Source organism: Gymnoscopelus microlampas (genome assembly GCF_963454915.1).
Source record: "Gymnoscopelus microlampas genome assembly, chromosome: 5".
In the NCBI taxonomy this organism is placed as follows: domain Eukaryota; kingdom Metazoa; phylum Chordata; class Actinopteri; order Myctophiformes; family Myctophidae; genus Gymnoscopelus; species Gymnoscopelus microlampas.
Window position 1 is genome coordinate 1,614,062 of NC_139942.1, and position 18,139 is coordinate 1,632,200.

Genomic DNA, 18,139 nt, shown 5'->3' on the forward strand with positions numbered 1-18,139 from the left:
GCTACCAATGCGCCATCTAGCGGTGAAAACGCGACAGCACAGAACCTGAACCCTACACACACACACACACACACACACACACACACACACACACACACACACACACACACACACACACACACACACACACACACACACACACACACACACACACGACAGAGAAACGAATTCCAAAATGGAATGAATCAAAATGCAATGTTCTGTAATGCATTGCTAAATCTATCAGTGTGAGAGACCACATCTGCAGAACTAACTATTCTAGTTATATTTAGTTAATTTGTTCAGCTGACTGTCCACTTTGATGGCATCCTGTTGACTAGGGGTCCAAAATCCGACCCTTAGCTTACTGCTCGATCTGTAACACTGAGTGTTCTATGGAAGTAGAATTAAATAAATAGTGAAGATTTTCCCAGAGATAAAACATAGTATCTCTGGGTCCGTGGCCTAATACATATCAAACATGGGGGTCCTTGATTTTTTTCGTTTTGTTTGATTGATCGATTGAATACTTTATTAACAGTTTGCAAAAAAAGCCCTGAAAGTACAGTTCCATACAAAAGGATGCTACATGGAGTGATTGATTGATTGATTGATTGATGTACTTTATTTAGTAAGACATGAGAACAACAGTACATGGAAGTACAAATTCACAATACAAGGTCTACTAAACTGGAAGACTCATTAAGCACTGATTTAAGATGAGATCCCCATGCACACAAATCATGATGACATATATGAGACAGACAAGGGGATTTCTTGGGATAAACCCAAGAAAGCGCTATGGCTTGTTTCCATGGGGGCTGTGTATTCAATTAATCAAAACAATAATAAGTGTAATAATAATAATAATAATAATAATAATAATAATAATAATAATAATACATGACAAAATACTGAGAATCGTGTGTTACATTGTCGCATGCATTGTCTCAAAGTGATGTTTCTGTTGATGCAGTCCTTTAGTAACAGTTGTGTTGGGTAGTTAGTATAAGCTTCCGTTGCAGTCAGGTGGAAACATTGTAGCCGATGTCCAAAACTCCACTACAATATTTTTAACATTGTATTTACTAGTTTCTTTGTAGATTGTATTGTTATATTTAAAAAAAAGAAACATAGGCTACATTAATTACTTTTGGTACTTTAAGTACCGGTAATTCATATTTTGATGTCAATACTTTTGTAGCCTACTTTTACTCAAGTGAATTTTGAATACTGGACTGCTTGATACTTTTACTTGAGTCAAAACAAATGTCTTCTTCCACCACTGAGTCGCAGTTATACACCCCTCCACCAGGGGGCGAAAGCCAACCGTGCCTGGATCCTTTACGGCGCCTAATGTTGTGCGCATGCTTGGACCACGTCACCCCGGGAGGCGGGAGCAGCGCCGTGGTGGGCGGAAGGTAGTTAGTGTTGTTATGTTACTGAAGACAACAAAGAGCTCGGTGAAAAATGTCTCATGTAGGAGGTAAAATGTCTCATAAAGGAGGTAAAACGAGTCAAAAGGAGTCTGTACGGCTGTCGATAAATGAACACATGACGTCGGTGGGAGAGGAGATATTGTGTGTTTTGGAAAGACAGCTTGGTGTTGTCTGTAGTGTGAAGCTTAATGTCAGAGTGTTTGTGTTGGAGCGCCTCAGTGCGGCTGCACAGTTCATGTTTAATCTCTTCCAGAGAGAGATAGAGACACTAGAAACTCTGCTGGAGAGACACAACAAACTGCTGGACGTGCTGCTGCATCCACACATCAAACTACACAGAGCAGGTTGGTTCATTCATGCTTCATTTGCCATTACATGCGTTCACCACCAGCAAAGCTACATGCAGCTAAGATAATACTAAGATGGACTACATTTCCCACTTCCCATTAGCTTGTGGGTAACTTCACTACTTTAACAATGTTGTACATTTCAAGCAGTAAACCGCTTGAACCCCAACATCCCCTGTTCTGAGGGGAACGTTCGCCTGTTGTGTGAGGTTGTAGATCGGCAATTTTTGGCAATGAGATTTTATGTGTACTATGTAGAGTGAAAAAAGAGCGGACCAACCCAGCTAGCAAAATATCGCACATTTCTGGCGTGAGGCCGTCCCCACGCCACGCCGACCGGGGCGTCCGCCGGGCGGGACACGCCGCGTCCACTCGGCGTCCTTGATCAGCGTGAGCCGCACGTCACGCCGAGCCGCTAATCAGCCTCACTCCGGCGGTGAACGCCAACCGTGGCGTTCGTCGATAGCGGCCGGGTAGCGTAGCTCCGTCATATAATATGCTGTATATACCCCCCCCCCCTCCCTCCCTTTGGGAATCCCCCCTCCTCCCTTTCATCCCCTATATTTAGCGGCCATTGTTACACCCCCCCCGCATTTGAGGTTTCTAAACATGTCAAGTAGCAATACAGAATAAGGTCGCCATCACACAGTTCCCCTGTATCTCTAAGTATCTGTCTAAGAACATGACATAATGCAGAAAATACATGGCCTACATGAAATAATGCAGCACAGACATTAACTCCATTGTTATGGTATTTATTAGAAAAGGAAGGCACAGAAATAATAATCCTTAAATACAAATGTATCACTTTAAAATGGCAGACAGTGAGAAAAGTATTCCACATAAAAGTATCAATGCTGTAATAATATGTGTGAAGTCAGACTGGTAATCAATAGCCTACTTAAAGTAACAAAACGAGTAAACATACCCATTGAGCAGAATGTCAAGTAAAAAATGCATAAGAATATTAAAAAATAGGAGATCTATGGTCCATTTGTACACTCAGAGTTGCAGACCTGTAAGGGTCCATTTGGTTTCATCTGTACACAGACTTTCAGACATGTAAAGTCCATTTTGGTTCCATGTGTTACCGCTGTAGTTTGTCCTGGTGTATGTGTTTCTAGTTAACATGCTACAGACTCAGAGCCATATCAAAGCTACTGGACAAAAGTAAACATACCCATTGAGCAGAATGTCAAGTAAAAATGCATAAGAATATTCAAAAAATAGGAGATCTATGGTCCATTTGTACTCTTGCAGACCTGTAAGGGTCCATTTGGTTCTATCTGTACACAGACGTTCAGACATGTAAAGGTCCATTTTGATTCCATGTGTTACCGCTGTAGTTTGTCCTGCTGTATGTGTTTCTAGTTAACATGCCACAGAGCCATATCAAAGCTACTGGAATGAATACAAAATGGGCCACTGTTCTTTAATTCAATTTTGGTGTCTGTCGCCCGCCTCTTCTTCCAAAGCCAATGCAGTTCCTTCATGTGGAACGCGTCACGTGAGCCACCCAACGAACGCCAACTGAGAGGGAGAGAAAGGAAATAAATTAGACAACGGTGGTGTTGGTACTTTAATAAGGACCCCCAATTTAACATGCATTAGGTCTACAGACCCTGGTAATGGCATGGCTATCTCTGAGACCCCAATTTATATAGTGAAATGTATGTTAATTTAACTCAGTGTGTAGAAACCCTTGATACATTGATCAGCATCAATGTATCAAGCATTACTGTGATGTTGTCATTTTAATGTCAGACACCCAGTTATACATTTAGGTCCTCATTTAGTGGCAATTCTATCTGAGATGTTTTGCATCGAGTCTGTGTGTCATGCAGATACAGTAAGGCCCAGTTTTAGCATTACTGTAGCTATAGAAATGTGTTGACGATTCAAGCGCCATTGTCCCATGGTGAATTTATTTTCTTTGTTAGGGGGAAAACTAGTCAGTAAAAAACTACAAACAGTAACATACTAATATCAATGCAGGGTCTTAACATGTTCTGGGGCTACTTTTTTATATAGTTTTACTTGTTATTTGTATATTTGGATTATCTCTGTGCCTTTTTCTAATAAAAAAAAAGAGGAAAAAAAAGTCTTTACTGCATTATTTCATGTACATCAGGGGTCAGCATACTCAGATACAGCAGGGAAGCTGCCAAAATGTTCTTATTTTTTATTTTTGCAACTGTCATACGACTGTAGCAAAAATATAGCTTTACAGACCCATACAGAGAGACAGAATTTATATAAATAGTTTTACGTTTCACTTTTTTAATGGTGTTGAATTTGTATATTTGGATTATTTCTGTGCTGTGATAGCAGGGAAAATGAAGTGATAGCAGTGATGATAGCAGTGATGTTCACCCAGTTTAATTTCAGGGACCCCAGTCCAATGGCATTTCTATCTTTGGGACCCAAATTAATCTTTATCTTTAATTAAAATCATTGTTAATTTAACTCTGAAACACGTATAACGTACACGTTTCACGGGTCCATTTGGTTCCATATATACACTTTTACTTACAGACCCATAAGGGTCCATTTGGTTCCTTCCTATCATTTAGCTGGGGACCCCCTGGAACTCCCTCAAGACCCATAGTGGTCCCTGGACCCCACTTTGTATAGGGAAAATTCAAAGCGTGGCATTAACAGCGTCAGGACGTCGTGACGCTGGCTGCAGACCGCCGCAGACTCTTCTAAAATGCTACTCCGCCGGACATTTCGGTGAGCGAGACATCTCCGGCGTGAGGAGGGCGTGAGGAGGGTGAGCCTCCGCTCGGCGGGGCCCGCTCTGTCCAGGCCGGCCTGACGTCGGTTGCAACGCCGATCTGCTAGCTGGGAAGTAGATACAATTTCAACTCAGGTGCGTCTCACTGTAATAGATGGTTACCGTCCGTTACCTTATACTTCTGCGGGGAAATTCAGCTTCACCCAGCTGATGTTTGCTCAGGTGGTTATGATGAGCACTCAGGGGGAGCAGTTATAGGGGTTTCGTGTCTCAGGGAAACCTCAAGGAGGCAAACCGGTGACTTTCTGATTACCAGACAGCCTCTCTAACTTAGAATTTACTGGGGCACAGGCCCTATGCACAGGCCTTTTGGGGTGTGCAATATATTTTTTTCAATTAATTTAAAATCGATAATTTTAATTAATTTTTTTGGGGCGAACTATCCCTTTAAGGGATGAGTGAATTGCACTCTAAGATGAGTTTAGAGTGCAGTTTGGTTTAGAGTGCAGTTTGTCATCACATCAGAGAGAGAATTCTCCGTCTCCATCCATTTGCAGCTTTCACGGTCACATGTTTTATTCAATCATTCAGTGTCATAACATGTACTCAGCCACATGACTAACTGCTAGGTACAAAGTAGCTTCAATGTAGATACTTTTACAATGTAACCTGTAGTGTAGATAGGATTTTTGTACTTATGCTGGCCCCACACTAGAGGATAAGTGGAGTGGAATACCAAGTTAAAGTGCCTCTGACTCTATTAGGTACAAAGTAGCCTCAATGTAGCTATATACCGTTACTAAGTAAAGGCTGCCATAGCTGAATGGGTAGAGAGCCTGCCTGGGAAGCAGAAGGTCCCAGGTTTGATTTCCGGCCCGGCAATGTGTCAAATAGTCCCCTGACCAATGGTGTTCACTGCTCCTAGTGGTTAAGGATGGGTAAATGCAGGACACATGTCACATAATGAGTGGGGACCATATTATTATTATTATTATTATTATTATACAATTAACCTGTAATGTAGATGGTTAGGTTAACCCATTCAATCCGGGGAAGCATCTCTGTCATTTTAGTTTTTTTGGGCTATTTTCGAAAAATCGTGAAAATCTTTGAATGTATATATATTTTTAAAGCAAACATTTGTAACTCAAATCTTTTCTTCTGGGGGTCCCTAGAACAAAACATTTTACAAATGTTCGCTTTAAAAAATATAGTATTTAAATATTTGCGCAAATGTTCAAGATTATTTTATTTTTTTAGCAGATGTACAAGCTCATAGCGCGGCACTCGGTGCCGCGCTATGAGCTTGTATATCTGCTATTTTTGGAATAGCCAAAGAAATCTAAAATGACAGAGATGCGTCCCCGGATTGAATGGGTTAACTAACATAATAGTGTACTTTTACTAACTGTTGTGCAGATCTTTACTTCCCATCCCCTCGGGAAGAAGGTACAAGACAATAAAAATCAAAACAAACAGGCTGAAGAGGTTACCAGCTTCTTTCCAAGAGCTGTAACCTCTGTTTACCCTCCACCGACACTCACTGAAAAAGACCTCTGGATGTCAGTGCTGGACCACTGAATATAGGCTCTATTCACAGCAGCCATAGTATGAAGACATTCACAGGTGTTACCAATGATACTAATGGAAGGCTCTGTTCCATTCTGGTCAAACCGAGTCAGGGTGCTGATATTGTATGTTGACTCACTGGAAACACACTGCTACACCAGTGGGTCTACAGTTGGAGTCCAGGGACCCTCATGGGCTTCCAAATGGCCCCTTATGGGTGTGTAACTGAGAGTGTACAAATGGAACCAAATGGACCCGTAAGGGTCCATTTGGTTCCATTTGTACACTCTCAGAGTTATGGGGGTCGTGGAAACCACTGTGCTAGACTAAATGGAACAGAGCCTTCATTAGTATCATTGGTAACACCTGGGAAGGAAGTGATAATATGGCTGCACATTGCACATTGCAGCTTTGTACATACCACTCCATATGCTGCTACCTATCCACCATTATACTGTTTAGCTCACTTTGTCTCATTTGAATAGTTTGTATTCTTTGAGTATATTTGTATTTATTTAACTTTTATATTTAAAGGACAACTTCACCCATTTTCAATCTATCTTCATATATTTGGTCCTCACTAATGTTCATCATAAAATGATAATTAATAAATTCTAGTCGGTCTGTGTGTCATAGGAGGGCTGTGGACACTTCAGAAACCTTCCAACCAGTGACATCATCATTACACAGGTTTTTTTTTCTAAACAAGATTTCACTTTTATTTGTATTAACGCGAGAACAATGGCTTTCATTATTGCATACTAACTTTCCAGGAATAGCTTGGATTCCCCAGCGATGAGGATTAGTGAGGACTGAGGATCAATTATATGAACATGGATGAAGTCGTCCTTTAAAGGAGGAGCTCACCCAAAAAATGACTTATTTTCTATCAATTACACACCCCATGAAGCCTTGATTTCATGGATTTATTTTAGTTTTTGTGGCATTCCTAAGACAATAATTTGATGAACGTGTGTATTTCAGGTAGGAGACACAAATAATCTACTTTGTGTCTCTTACCGGATACATTAGCCGGTAGGAGACGGGAATCAAATTATTAGCTTAGGAATGCGACAAAAACAAAAAAGAATCCATGGATTTAAGGCTTCATAGGGTGTGCAATCGATAGAAAATAAGTCATGTTTTGGGTGAACTCCTCCTTTAAATGCTTTCATCTGTTTTTATTTTTTGAACTTTTATTTTGCACACTGCTGAAGAGTTTCAAAACAGTGTTTTTCCCCGAGTATTTTCCGAGTCTGTCTGTCTGTCTGTCTGTCTATATCAGCCAAAAGTACTGAGGGGGCGGAGCCAAAAGTACACCGTGCGTATGTCACTGATCACATGACCTCAATCAATTATCCTTTTCTAGGCAACATAGAAGGGGGGGGGGGAACTTTTTTCTTATTTCCACACAACAGCTCTAAGGTGTATTAAAGACATAGTTTAATGTTGAAAATGAGTGGTCTTCCCCTTTAATGGATTGACGGGTAAAGAGAGTAAATCTAGCCTGCCCTGCCAATTTTTCCCTTTACTTCAGTGATACTAATAGAACTCTGTGGAAGCCCTTCCACATCACTGCCGTGGCAATGAAGAGACAATATAATAGCATTGGTGATCGTGACTACATTAATTAATAAGTAGGATAATGACATGTCATCCGATAAGACAATCACTTTGAGTTGTTGATGCTGACACTCTCCTCCTTCTGTCTGTGTGTGAAGATGTTTCCCCTGAATATGAGGAGACAACCCCCAGTCTGGTCAAGGAGGAACCACTTGAGGAGAGGAGCCCCGGTCTGGTCCAGGAGGAACCACAACCTCCACAGATTAAAGAGGAACCTGTCGCTCTACCTTGTCAGAATGCCTTCATTGTTATCCCCAATATCCCGACACGTAAGTGTGATTGTAAAACGTCACTTTACTGGTAGAATCAAGGATGTTCCACAAGCTGTATATTACTTTAGAACCTCTCCAACAAAGGTGCCACTTGTATACCTCATTGTTTTATTAGGTCCCGAGCACTGCAGTGCGAAGCCCTATTGAAATAGCAAAGATTATTATTATTTTCTCCATGGCCGAGACTATGTTTGCACCCTGTCTGTCTGTCCGTCAGTCCATCCGTGTGTCCGTCAGTGGACAGCTAATCTCCGGCACCGTTGGCGTGATCGCAGTGAAACTGTGCACGCACACTCCCTGGATGCCAGAGCAGAACCTCTGCCCCACATTTTTCACATGGGCCTGTTAACACTTGCATGACTAAGCCATCATTCTGACCGATTTTGAGAATTTAAAGTGGATTAACTTCTCTCATGAAGCTCTGGGAGAGTTCCCCTTTCATGATTTTTCCTAAATATTTGTTTCAAATCATCTCCGTTTTTTTTTTCTTTCTGAAACTTATTATAGATATGAAATATATACCATATATACCATCCCAGCCGTTATATTTTGGCTACATTGACCGCTCTCACCCTTTCTCCCCTCAACTCAAGTAGCCTAGTTGACACCTCCAGACCCCCCACAGAGCGGCCCGTAGACGAGCATACAGCTGCTTCGTAACGAGTCTATGTTGCCATGTCTGCTTATTATAAGCGACTTTGGGCTTGTTTTTCCACGTCTTTCTATTATTATTATTATTATTATTATTATTATTATTATTATTATTACTATTATTATTATTATTATTATTATTATTATTATTATTATTATTACATTATAATGGTAATAATTTTCTACTCCACTACAGCTCAGAGGCAAATCTTGTACTTTTACTCCACTACAATTATTTGAAAACTTTAGTTACTTTGCAGATATAAATATCTTTTCATACTTGTTTAGATTAGAGCTTCATGCATGTCCTTTTGTAAATTATTTTTATTAGGTAAATATTCATATAGAAAGGTCTAACCAGGGACTGGGGTTGCAAATTAGCGTCGGCTATAAACCCCATTTACAATCCAATGGTTTCATGCCTCAGTGTTTTCTCGGGGCACAACGCATGCAGTAACATTTTCATAGACCTGAATGCTTATTTCCCTCGCAAGATTTGGCAACCCATTTCACTGCAGTGTACAGAGTGTGCGCTACAGATCGCGAAGTTTTAAAATGCTGGGCCAACAGATCTGATTCTGATCTACAAGCAGATGGTTTGTGAAGCAGCGACTGTGTTATGTTTGTAGATCAGATATTTAGCGCAGGAGTAGAGCAAGAATGAGCACATTTGTGGAACATAGCAATGTGTTCACTTGTTGCGCTGAAGGGAGGAGGAGAGGAGACACGTTTGTGAGCGACGTGGACAGCTGATAGAATGAGAGCTTTACGCTCGGAAAATAATGTGAATATTATTATTATGAATGAATAATAATAATATTGGTTTGTCAAGAGATATCCATGTGTTTTGGACAATGGAGATAGTCACATAATAAGACAGTGGCTTCAGCGTTAATAGGCTCCATGTTTCACTGAAGAGTTTAATGTGACGCTACAGATTGCGCTGTTTTATACGCTTTTTTTTATAAAGATTTTACATACAGAATCTGCAGTTACCATTACGTTTTATAATACTATTTTATAATGTTTGTGCGTTGTGCCTGCCTACAACAACAACATTATGTGGGTTCACTGACTGAGCAGAGTGCAATTGAGATGTTAATGGCTATTTAGAAGACAATGGAACCCCCCACGGTTTGGGGGAGAAGCTGTGAGCTAGTCTGGAGCACAGAGGTGAGACAGTAGCCAATAGGATAGCCTTATTTGGGGATCAAAATGATCGTATTTCAGGCTGTGTAGGTATAAATGAAACCTCAGTCATGCTAGTGTTAACTCATTGAGTGCCCAAATTATTATTATCTATTTCTGGCCATTACAATTTTTATTTTGTTATTTTTTCAAAGTAAAAAAAAGTGCTTAGGAAGCGATATACAGCCTTTTTAAGTTATAAGTTAAACAAGGAGTGGATGGAGCTGCAAATCTTCAGATGATGATATCTTGGGTTAAAAAAACAAACTTTTTTTTTCTATTTTTTTCAAAAACACGTGAAACACGTTAAGCGCCACCAGGAGGGCGCTTTTTGCAAAAACAATATTTTGACAGTACTCCTACAGATTTTGTCCAAACGTCATGCAAATTGGTACACAGTACACAGTCATTACCCAAAACGCCTCTTTCAGTTTTTTCATATTCCATCCAGATTGGCTAATCGCCATCTGTGTGCAGATGGCTCACGGCGAAGCCGATCTATAAGAAAGGTCTGAAGTGGTGTAAGAAGAGAATGCCTATTAGCCACCCAGCACTTAAAAACAATGTGTGCTATGGCATCAAACACATCAAATTCAACCACTGATGGACTAATGCCTTCCAATGTAGAAGATGGAAAAAACGGAGTGGGACCAGAATGCAACGTGGACAGTCCTGTCCTACACAGAGCCTAAACTCTCATGTATACTTATACCGAAAATATCCCATTTACAAGCTTGACACGTTGTGAGCAACATGTTGTATATAATTGGTAGGGTAAGTGATTTTCTTTGGTTAAAATAAGTGTTAAATAGCTCTATATTCTGATAGTACTCATTGCAGTAAAAGGAGTCTCCTTGTCTCTCCAGCTCTTTATAAAACAGAAAATGCATTTTTGTTTCAGTTTCAGTTTCATTTCCAATTTTATCCAATCAGGATAGAGAAATCAATCAGGATAGATTAAACAAGTGAAATTGGAAGTGATGACACTAAGAAATGAGCAGGCAAAATTGGAACTGGAACACTATAAAAATGAAGCTTAAAAATGGGTACTTTCTACTGATTGGCTGAGATTTTGACACCTACCGGAAAATGTATTTTCTGTTTATTAAAGAGCTGGAGAGACGGGGAGACTCCTGTTACTGAACAAACACTCTACAGCAATGATTACTATCACAATATAGTGCTTTAACCTTTTAACAAAATACTTTCTGTTTTAACCAAAAAATATCACTTACCCTACCTTTAAGCATTAGCCATCACATTTTAGGGACTTGTAATGCTGCAATTTGTTCCTGATTGCAGCTCGATTTTTTTTTCAGATAACAGACTATCATTGCACCTGGGAAAAACAGAGACCATACTATTTGGGTCTAACACCAACCTAAGTAGGTCCCCAGGTTGTACTATCAGGGTTATTGACAATGTAATTGTAATCACAACCACGGTTACTTAATATGTGGGCTTCATTCTCAATAAAAAAAATCTCCCAACTCAGCAGCGAGCTCAATCTGCGCTGCCTGCAGACCTGTATGACTGCTCTAATCTCTTACACAGCCAACAAAAGTATTACATTTACATGCATTGAAACCTTGGTCTATAAACCAAACATGAAATGATAGCCTAAGTAGTTAGAGACAAAGGCAGATTCAAACTGAATAAAGAACCTTTTATTCAAAAGAGGGTGTAGCTACTGTAAGTAACAATAATGAAAGACAAGGACTTTTAAAGTGGCTACGAAAAGCAGGCAAAAAGTTATGGCAAATGATAAACTGAACTATAAACTGTCGACCAATCAGAAAAGGGGGCAGGGCAAAGTAACAACAAAGAAGAACAAGGACTGCAAACCGAGTCCAATGAGGCGACTCCCAAGTGTCAAAAGTTATGGAAAAACAATCAGAAAGGGGGATGGGGCTAAGTAACACCTATGAAGAACAAGGACTCTAAACAGAGTCCAATGAGGTCACTTACAAGTGGCTTCTAACAGGCAGGTAAAATGCAGGAAATTACAAATATCAACCAATCAGAAACGTAGCTAGACCCAAGTTACACCAATGAAGGACAATGACTCTGATCTGAGTCCAATGACATCACCCACAAGTCTATATGACAATCAGCTCAAAAGTTACATAGAAAAAAAGGAAAAAACTTGACCCTGAAACGTGGAAGTTTGACGCTGTACGACTCAAAGTGCCTAACTCAATTAATCCAATTAGTTTGACTCAGGCCAGGTCAGACTACTTCAATCACAAACAAAAACAATCCCTGTGGAGCTGTACTATTTCGATGAACTTTGTTTTACAAGACAATGGGCCCAAATCACTAAGCTGGTCGTAAATATCAGTGTAAATAAAATGTCTAAAGGAGGGTGTATTTTCTCTATGCAAAAACCGACGTGCAATTCACAAAGGGGTGTGTAAATCCCTGATACTGTATGTGCAGATCACAGTTGTTCGTCATGGTTGCCTGGAAGTCAGAGGTGCGTTCAAATGGAAGATTCTTTGCATTGCTCCATGCCCCCATTTAAAACCATAGCTGTTCACACTCAAAATATGGGTGTAAACCAGGGCTGCACATAACTGGTGCGCAGGTGCGCATGCGCACCCAAAATAAATAATGCGCACCACATTAGACGACGCGAGGCGCTTTTGCGTACCAACAGCTGGGACAGGAATTTCCCAGCTTTTATTTTTTAGCAAAACTAAAAAATAAAAGCCATTAGGCGCAGGGGAAGGGGACGCATGCTGCACGTGCTCGTGTGATTGTTGCCTCGTGTCGCCTCGCATCGCCTCGCTCATGCGGCTGTTAGAGGCACTCGTCACCGATGATGGTCGCCCGTAACCAGGGCAGGAATTTCACGGCGGCCACGGCGGCCATGGCCGTCGTTGCCCCTCTCATTGGCCGTGTGCCCCTTGAATAATGACATGCCTTCACGGCCACAGTGGCCGTGGTGCCCCAACTGCGCCCAGCAACTGATTTCACAGTTTTTCCTCTGCGCCATTTTCCTGTCAATACGTTTTTTTTTAGACACCAGTCCCTTTGGTTGAGCTGCGCAGCTACAACATGCACAGTGGTAGGTAGGTTTGATTTTGAGCCTCCTATGAACCTTCGGAATCCCGCAACACCGTGTAATAGAAACAAAAGCATTACCGGGCCAAACCGGAGATGAATCTAACGCAGCCTGTTGAATGGTACGTTTGATATCATTTCTAGCCTGAGAGAGAGAGAGAGGATTCCGTAGTCCTACAGACCGATGTGCCCCGATGTTTTTTTCAACAGCAAAATATAGATGAATACATCTAATAAAATACAGCGAAATCCCCAAATTATGAGTCTTAATATAAAGCAAGCAACAGAATAACTGCAGACAAATTAAAAGTTTAGGCTATCAATATCATACAAAAGAGTGACCTCACCGCTCTGATGGACAAGAAATATATTCCTTTTGCAAACCACATCCATAATATCTGTTCGTTTGTCAACAATGTTCTAATTGGGAAGTTTATTTCAACAGCTAGAATGTGACAGTTTTATTCCGTTTGTTGGTGCGCAACCACAGCCCTCGTTAAGTGAATTACTTTCACCTGCAGCGCAGTGTGTGGAGTGTGCGCAACAGGGCATATCTTCGCCAAGCCAGGGTGACCTACCCAGGCTCATGAAATTCATATGCAGGCATAGTAGCCAATTAGAATGAAATCTGCAAAAACGGACTCATACAGAACCATATATTGGCTATATATTATGGCTGTGGGGTGGAAATCTTGTATGTTCCTTTTTTATTATTATTTAAAAACAATTTAAAATCGTTAAAATAGCCAATCTACAAGCTGTAATTATTAATAATTAAGAAATACTATATTTTAAAGAGTGAAAAATCAACTAAAGTCATTATTAGTGCAAGTTCAATCACATTTCATTTGAATGAAAATAACTTGTGGGGAAAAGACAAAATCTCTACCAGAGGTCTTCAACAGGGGGTCCGCGAAGGTGCTGCAGGGGGTCCGCGAAGGTACTGCAGGGGGTCCGCGAAATTGTTGTTTGATTAAAAAATATTTTTGTTTTTAAAAACTTTAAAAACTTTTTTTCATTCTTATTTTTTCCAAAAATGTTGCTTTGTCTTTAAACATAACATGACATATTTTAATAGCTTAGTAATGAATGCACAATAACATGGTATGTTTATACATATTTTGTAGAGAAAGATCAGTGGTGTCAGTTCAGCAAAAGCTAAGGTATGGCAAGGTTAGGGTTGCCAACTCCCAGAGATTAAAATAAGGGACATCTATCCTTTTTTTAAGGGGGTCAACCCCCCCAAAACCCCTGAAATGCATAGAAACTATGCATTATACCTATAACACAATGCAAACACAATGGTCTTACACCTGCATTAGGCTACTATTCATGACTTTATTTCTCTTTTTTTTTCTGGAGCCAAGGTATGGCACCTGCCATGCCTTGCCATACCCAATTGACGCCCCTGAGAAAGGTCCTTTTGCACACCTACTGGGTCAACCTGTGCGTAGGAGCAGGCAATTTTTTCATGTGTTTTTATATAAAACACAATTTTATACATAAATATATGATATATATATAGCCTACCCCCTACCTACCCTACGAGGTAGGGGGTCCCTGCTCCATCACCCCATCAGTTTGGGGGTCCCTGGCCTGAAAAGGTTGAAGACCCCTAATCTGTGAATCTAATGTGACCCCTACTTCAGTCAATGAAGTCCAGGGCTGAATGTGACATATTGAGACCTATATAACCAAATATTGGTCATTTGCCAACACATTATTTTGTGAAATAAATGGGTTATATTTCACACAGATAGTTATACAATTCTTATAATATATTAAAATACAATCATCCTTATCCTTCAAGTTAAATGCATTATTTCCGTGGACTTAAACTTTTTTGGACTTAAACATTTTTTTTTTTTGGATGGCCTTCCTGCCCTGGCATTTGGCCTTTGTGCCCTCCAAAAAATTACAACACCAAAGGCCAAGTGGCCTTGCCCCTAAAATGACGAAATTCCAGGCCTGCCCGTAACGGTGCAAAATATGCCGCGAACGTCCAAATCTGGCGGATAAAAGCAGTGCAGCACAGGGCACCAACCTTGGGGGCTTCTCCTAACGGCGTGTGAGAAAAAACGGCGGCGTGCTGCACCCCCCCCCCCCCCCCCCGTTGACAAAACGGGACGGGACCAAATGGACCCTTACAGGTCCATTTGGTTCCATTTGTACACTCAGAGTTACACACCCGTAAGGGGCCATTTGGAAGCCCATGAGGGTCCCTGGACCCCAACTTTAGACCCACTGGTGCAGCAGTGTGTTTCCAGTGAGCCAACATGCACAATATCAGCACCAGAATGGAACAGAGCCTTCATTAGTATCATTGGTAACACCTGTGAATGTCTTCATAATATGGCTGCTGTGAATAGAGCCTATTGCATTTCAGTAATACAGTCTCTTCAGTTTTACTGACCTGTCCTTTATTATATCGGTTCAACAAGCCTATTATGAACATTGTGAAGTGCAGTGCAGTGTCCAAGGTACCTCCTGAGATCAGGTTTGCCCCTGGAAACCACTGACTCCACCTTAAACAGAAAAACACATGCTAAACGATGCCATGATGCTGCATGCACAAGATTAAAAAAAACAAGTGCATCTGCATGCAGTGTGATGAGGCTTTGTGTCCTGGGTGGGTGCTTTGCTAATTTTAACTCAGGCCAGGTGTGTGTGACTACCTCAATCAGCCATCACTCATCACACAGTTTGGTTTTCGCAGAAGCACTGTATTTTGGTTTACACTTGACAATAGAACCACTATTATATATATATATATATATATATATATATATATAATGTATGTATAAATTATACATACATTATATATATATATATATATATATATATATATATATATATATATATATATATATATATGTATGTATAATCAGGGCCGTGTTAATGTCAAAATGCGCACTAGGCAACGGACAGTTTTCGGGCCCCCCCCCCCCCCAGCGCACATGCACGCGCGCGCGACCCATGCGCGCGCGCGAAATTTTGCGGTTATTTCGCGGATTGTGGCCGTTTTTGGGCGTTTCTTTGTTACTTTATTTCGGTTTTAGGGTTAGGGTTAGGGTTAGGTTAGGCTTATGTTATTTAATAAATAAAAAAAATAATAATAAACTTTTTGATTTAAAAAAAAAAAAAATTTTGGGGCATTTTTCGGCCCCCCCCCCCGACAAGACATAGGCATGTGCCTACATTGCCTGTGCATAAACACGGCCCTGTGTATAATGGATTAATATTCATAAAACCGCACAGACAGACTTTTATTTTAAAACATAGCAGATCTACAAGCTCAGTGTTCAGTGTTCAGTGTTTTTTCCACAGCCAGCTGCGCTCCACCACACACACACACACACACACACACACACACACACACACACACACACACACACACACACACACACACACACACACACACACATTGTAAGACTGCATGGCTAATTTGCATACTCTCTCTCTCTCTCTCTCTCTCTCTGTTTCTCTCTCTCTCTCTCTCTCTCTCTCTCTCTCTCTCTCTCTCTCTCTCTCTCTCTCTCTCTCTATCTGTTTCTCTCTCTCTCTCTCTCTCTCTCTCTCTCTCTCTCTCTCTCTCTCTCTCTCTCTCTCGTTTCGTTCGCCAAAAATGGATTAAAATGTCAGAAAATAGCATTGCATCGCCACTCGTTGTGAGCTTGAAGATCGGCTTCTTTTTTGCCTATTTAATAGCCGCGCTGAAATTGCACACACAGCCAGCTGCGCTCCACCTCTGAACACACACACACACACACACACACACACACACACACACACACACACACACACACACACACACACACACACACACACACACACACACACATTGTAAGACCGCATGGCTAATTTGCATACTCTCTCTCTCTCTCTCTCTCTCTCTCTCTCTCTCTCTCTCTCTCTCTCTCTCGTTTCGTTCGCCAAAAATGGATTAAAATGTCAGAAAATAGCATTGCATCGCCACTCGTTGTGAGCTTGAAGATCGGCTTTTTTTTGCCTATTTAATAGCCGCGCTGAAATTGCATCTCAGCTAGAAGAACAGACAGTGTGTATGTTTAGTAGTGGAGGTGGGGGGGAGGGGATAGGAGATGAAGAGTGGGGGGATGTGTGTGTTGACGACAGCCAGCCTAGCTCTAGCTTCTCTTTAGTTACAACAAGTAGGACTAGTTCCCTCTACACCGACTCTCCGAAAATAGCCAATCGCAACGCCTCACAGCGCAAGACCTTGTGAGCTTGTAGATCTGTGTCTAGATAGTGTACAAAGTAGAATTCATTTGTGAAGAAAGAAAAACCCATTAACAGTTGAAATGTGGAAATAGCCTACACCATTTCTGCCCATCCCTCTAACTTCACGTAGGACAATTGGTGCATTAAAAATATCAATGGCCGTGCTGAATTTTTATCTGAACAAATACTTTGATAGAAGAGATACAGAGGTACTGTAGGGGGGAGGGGGAATTTGATAGCAGAGTTCCTCAGCTTATTTGGATAGTGTAGGCAGCATCGGGTTGCATCCATTAAAATAACCGGTTTCCACCCATCCCCCCTCCCACGAAAGCCCCCCGTAACCACCCCCTCGATCCCCCGCACGCAACCACTCCGCCGCGCTGTGCCAGGCCGCGCTGCGCTAAAACGCACTGTCTGTGCCTGTGGTGGCCAACTGAAAGCTATAATAACATAGTAGTAATGACAAGGGTGCCATTATATTCAATGATATTTAATTGTTTTGTGGAAAACACATGGCTCATCATGCTTAATTAAAGAGAGACTCACTTGCCTTTTCTTAGTGCTTTTCATTGTTTGGACAGAAGAAATTATAAACATTTAGCCAATGATCATCATTAAATAACAGGCACTGAACTGGTAAACTGATGACAGCATGTCATGGATAGCTCATTAATTCTTAAACACAATTGAGGAAGAAATAAGAATACAAATAAAATAAAATAAACCAAAAAGACGCCAATAACCCCTGTCTTATAAAAACTGCCAAAGTGGGTCTGGGTTATCTGACATGACAGGCTGTGCCACTTTGGTTTTTGTGCTTTCTGCTGCGCGATGTGCTCACAGCCAAGTCTTGACATAAGGCTCTGGATTCCAGGATGAGTGGAGGTCCATGCTGTCTAATAAACATCAGAGCCGACACACGTTGCAGTCACGAACGGAGTGATGTTATTATGAGGTTCATCAAACTAAAGCCGCGCTCGCATTCTGCCGAGCTGCATGGAATGAGCATATTATAGTTAAGGGGTACAA

The 18,139-nt window shown here is 41.1% G+C and overlaps 1 protein-coding gene across 1 annotated transcript in view; it reads left to right on the forward strand.

The window, feature by feature from the left end:
* Positions 1-1,533: 1,533 nt before the first annotated feature.
* Positions 1,534-18,139, forward strand: part of LOC311046006 (uncharacterized protein) — a gene marked incomplete at both ends in the record, with an annotated part of 30,986 nt that continues 14,380 nt past the window's right edge. Inside the window, 2 exons of the mRNA XM_084058077.1 lie at positions 1,534-1,762; positions 7,793-7,963. Of these exons, the coding sequence (XP_083914203.1) occupies positions 1,534-1,762; positions 7,793-7,963 (400 nt within the window). The remainder of the gene's footprint in view (positions 1,763-7,792; positions 7,964-18,139) is intronic.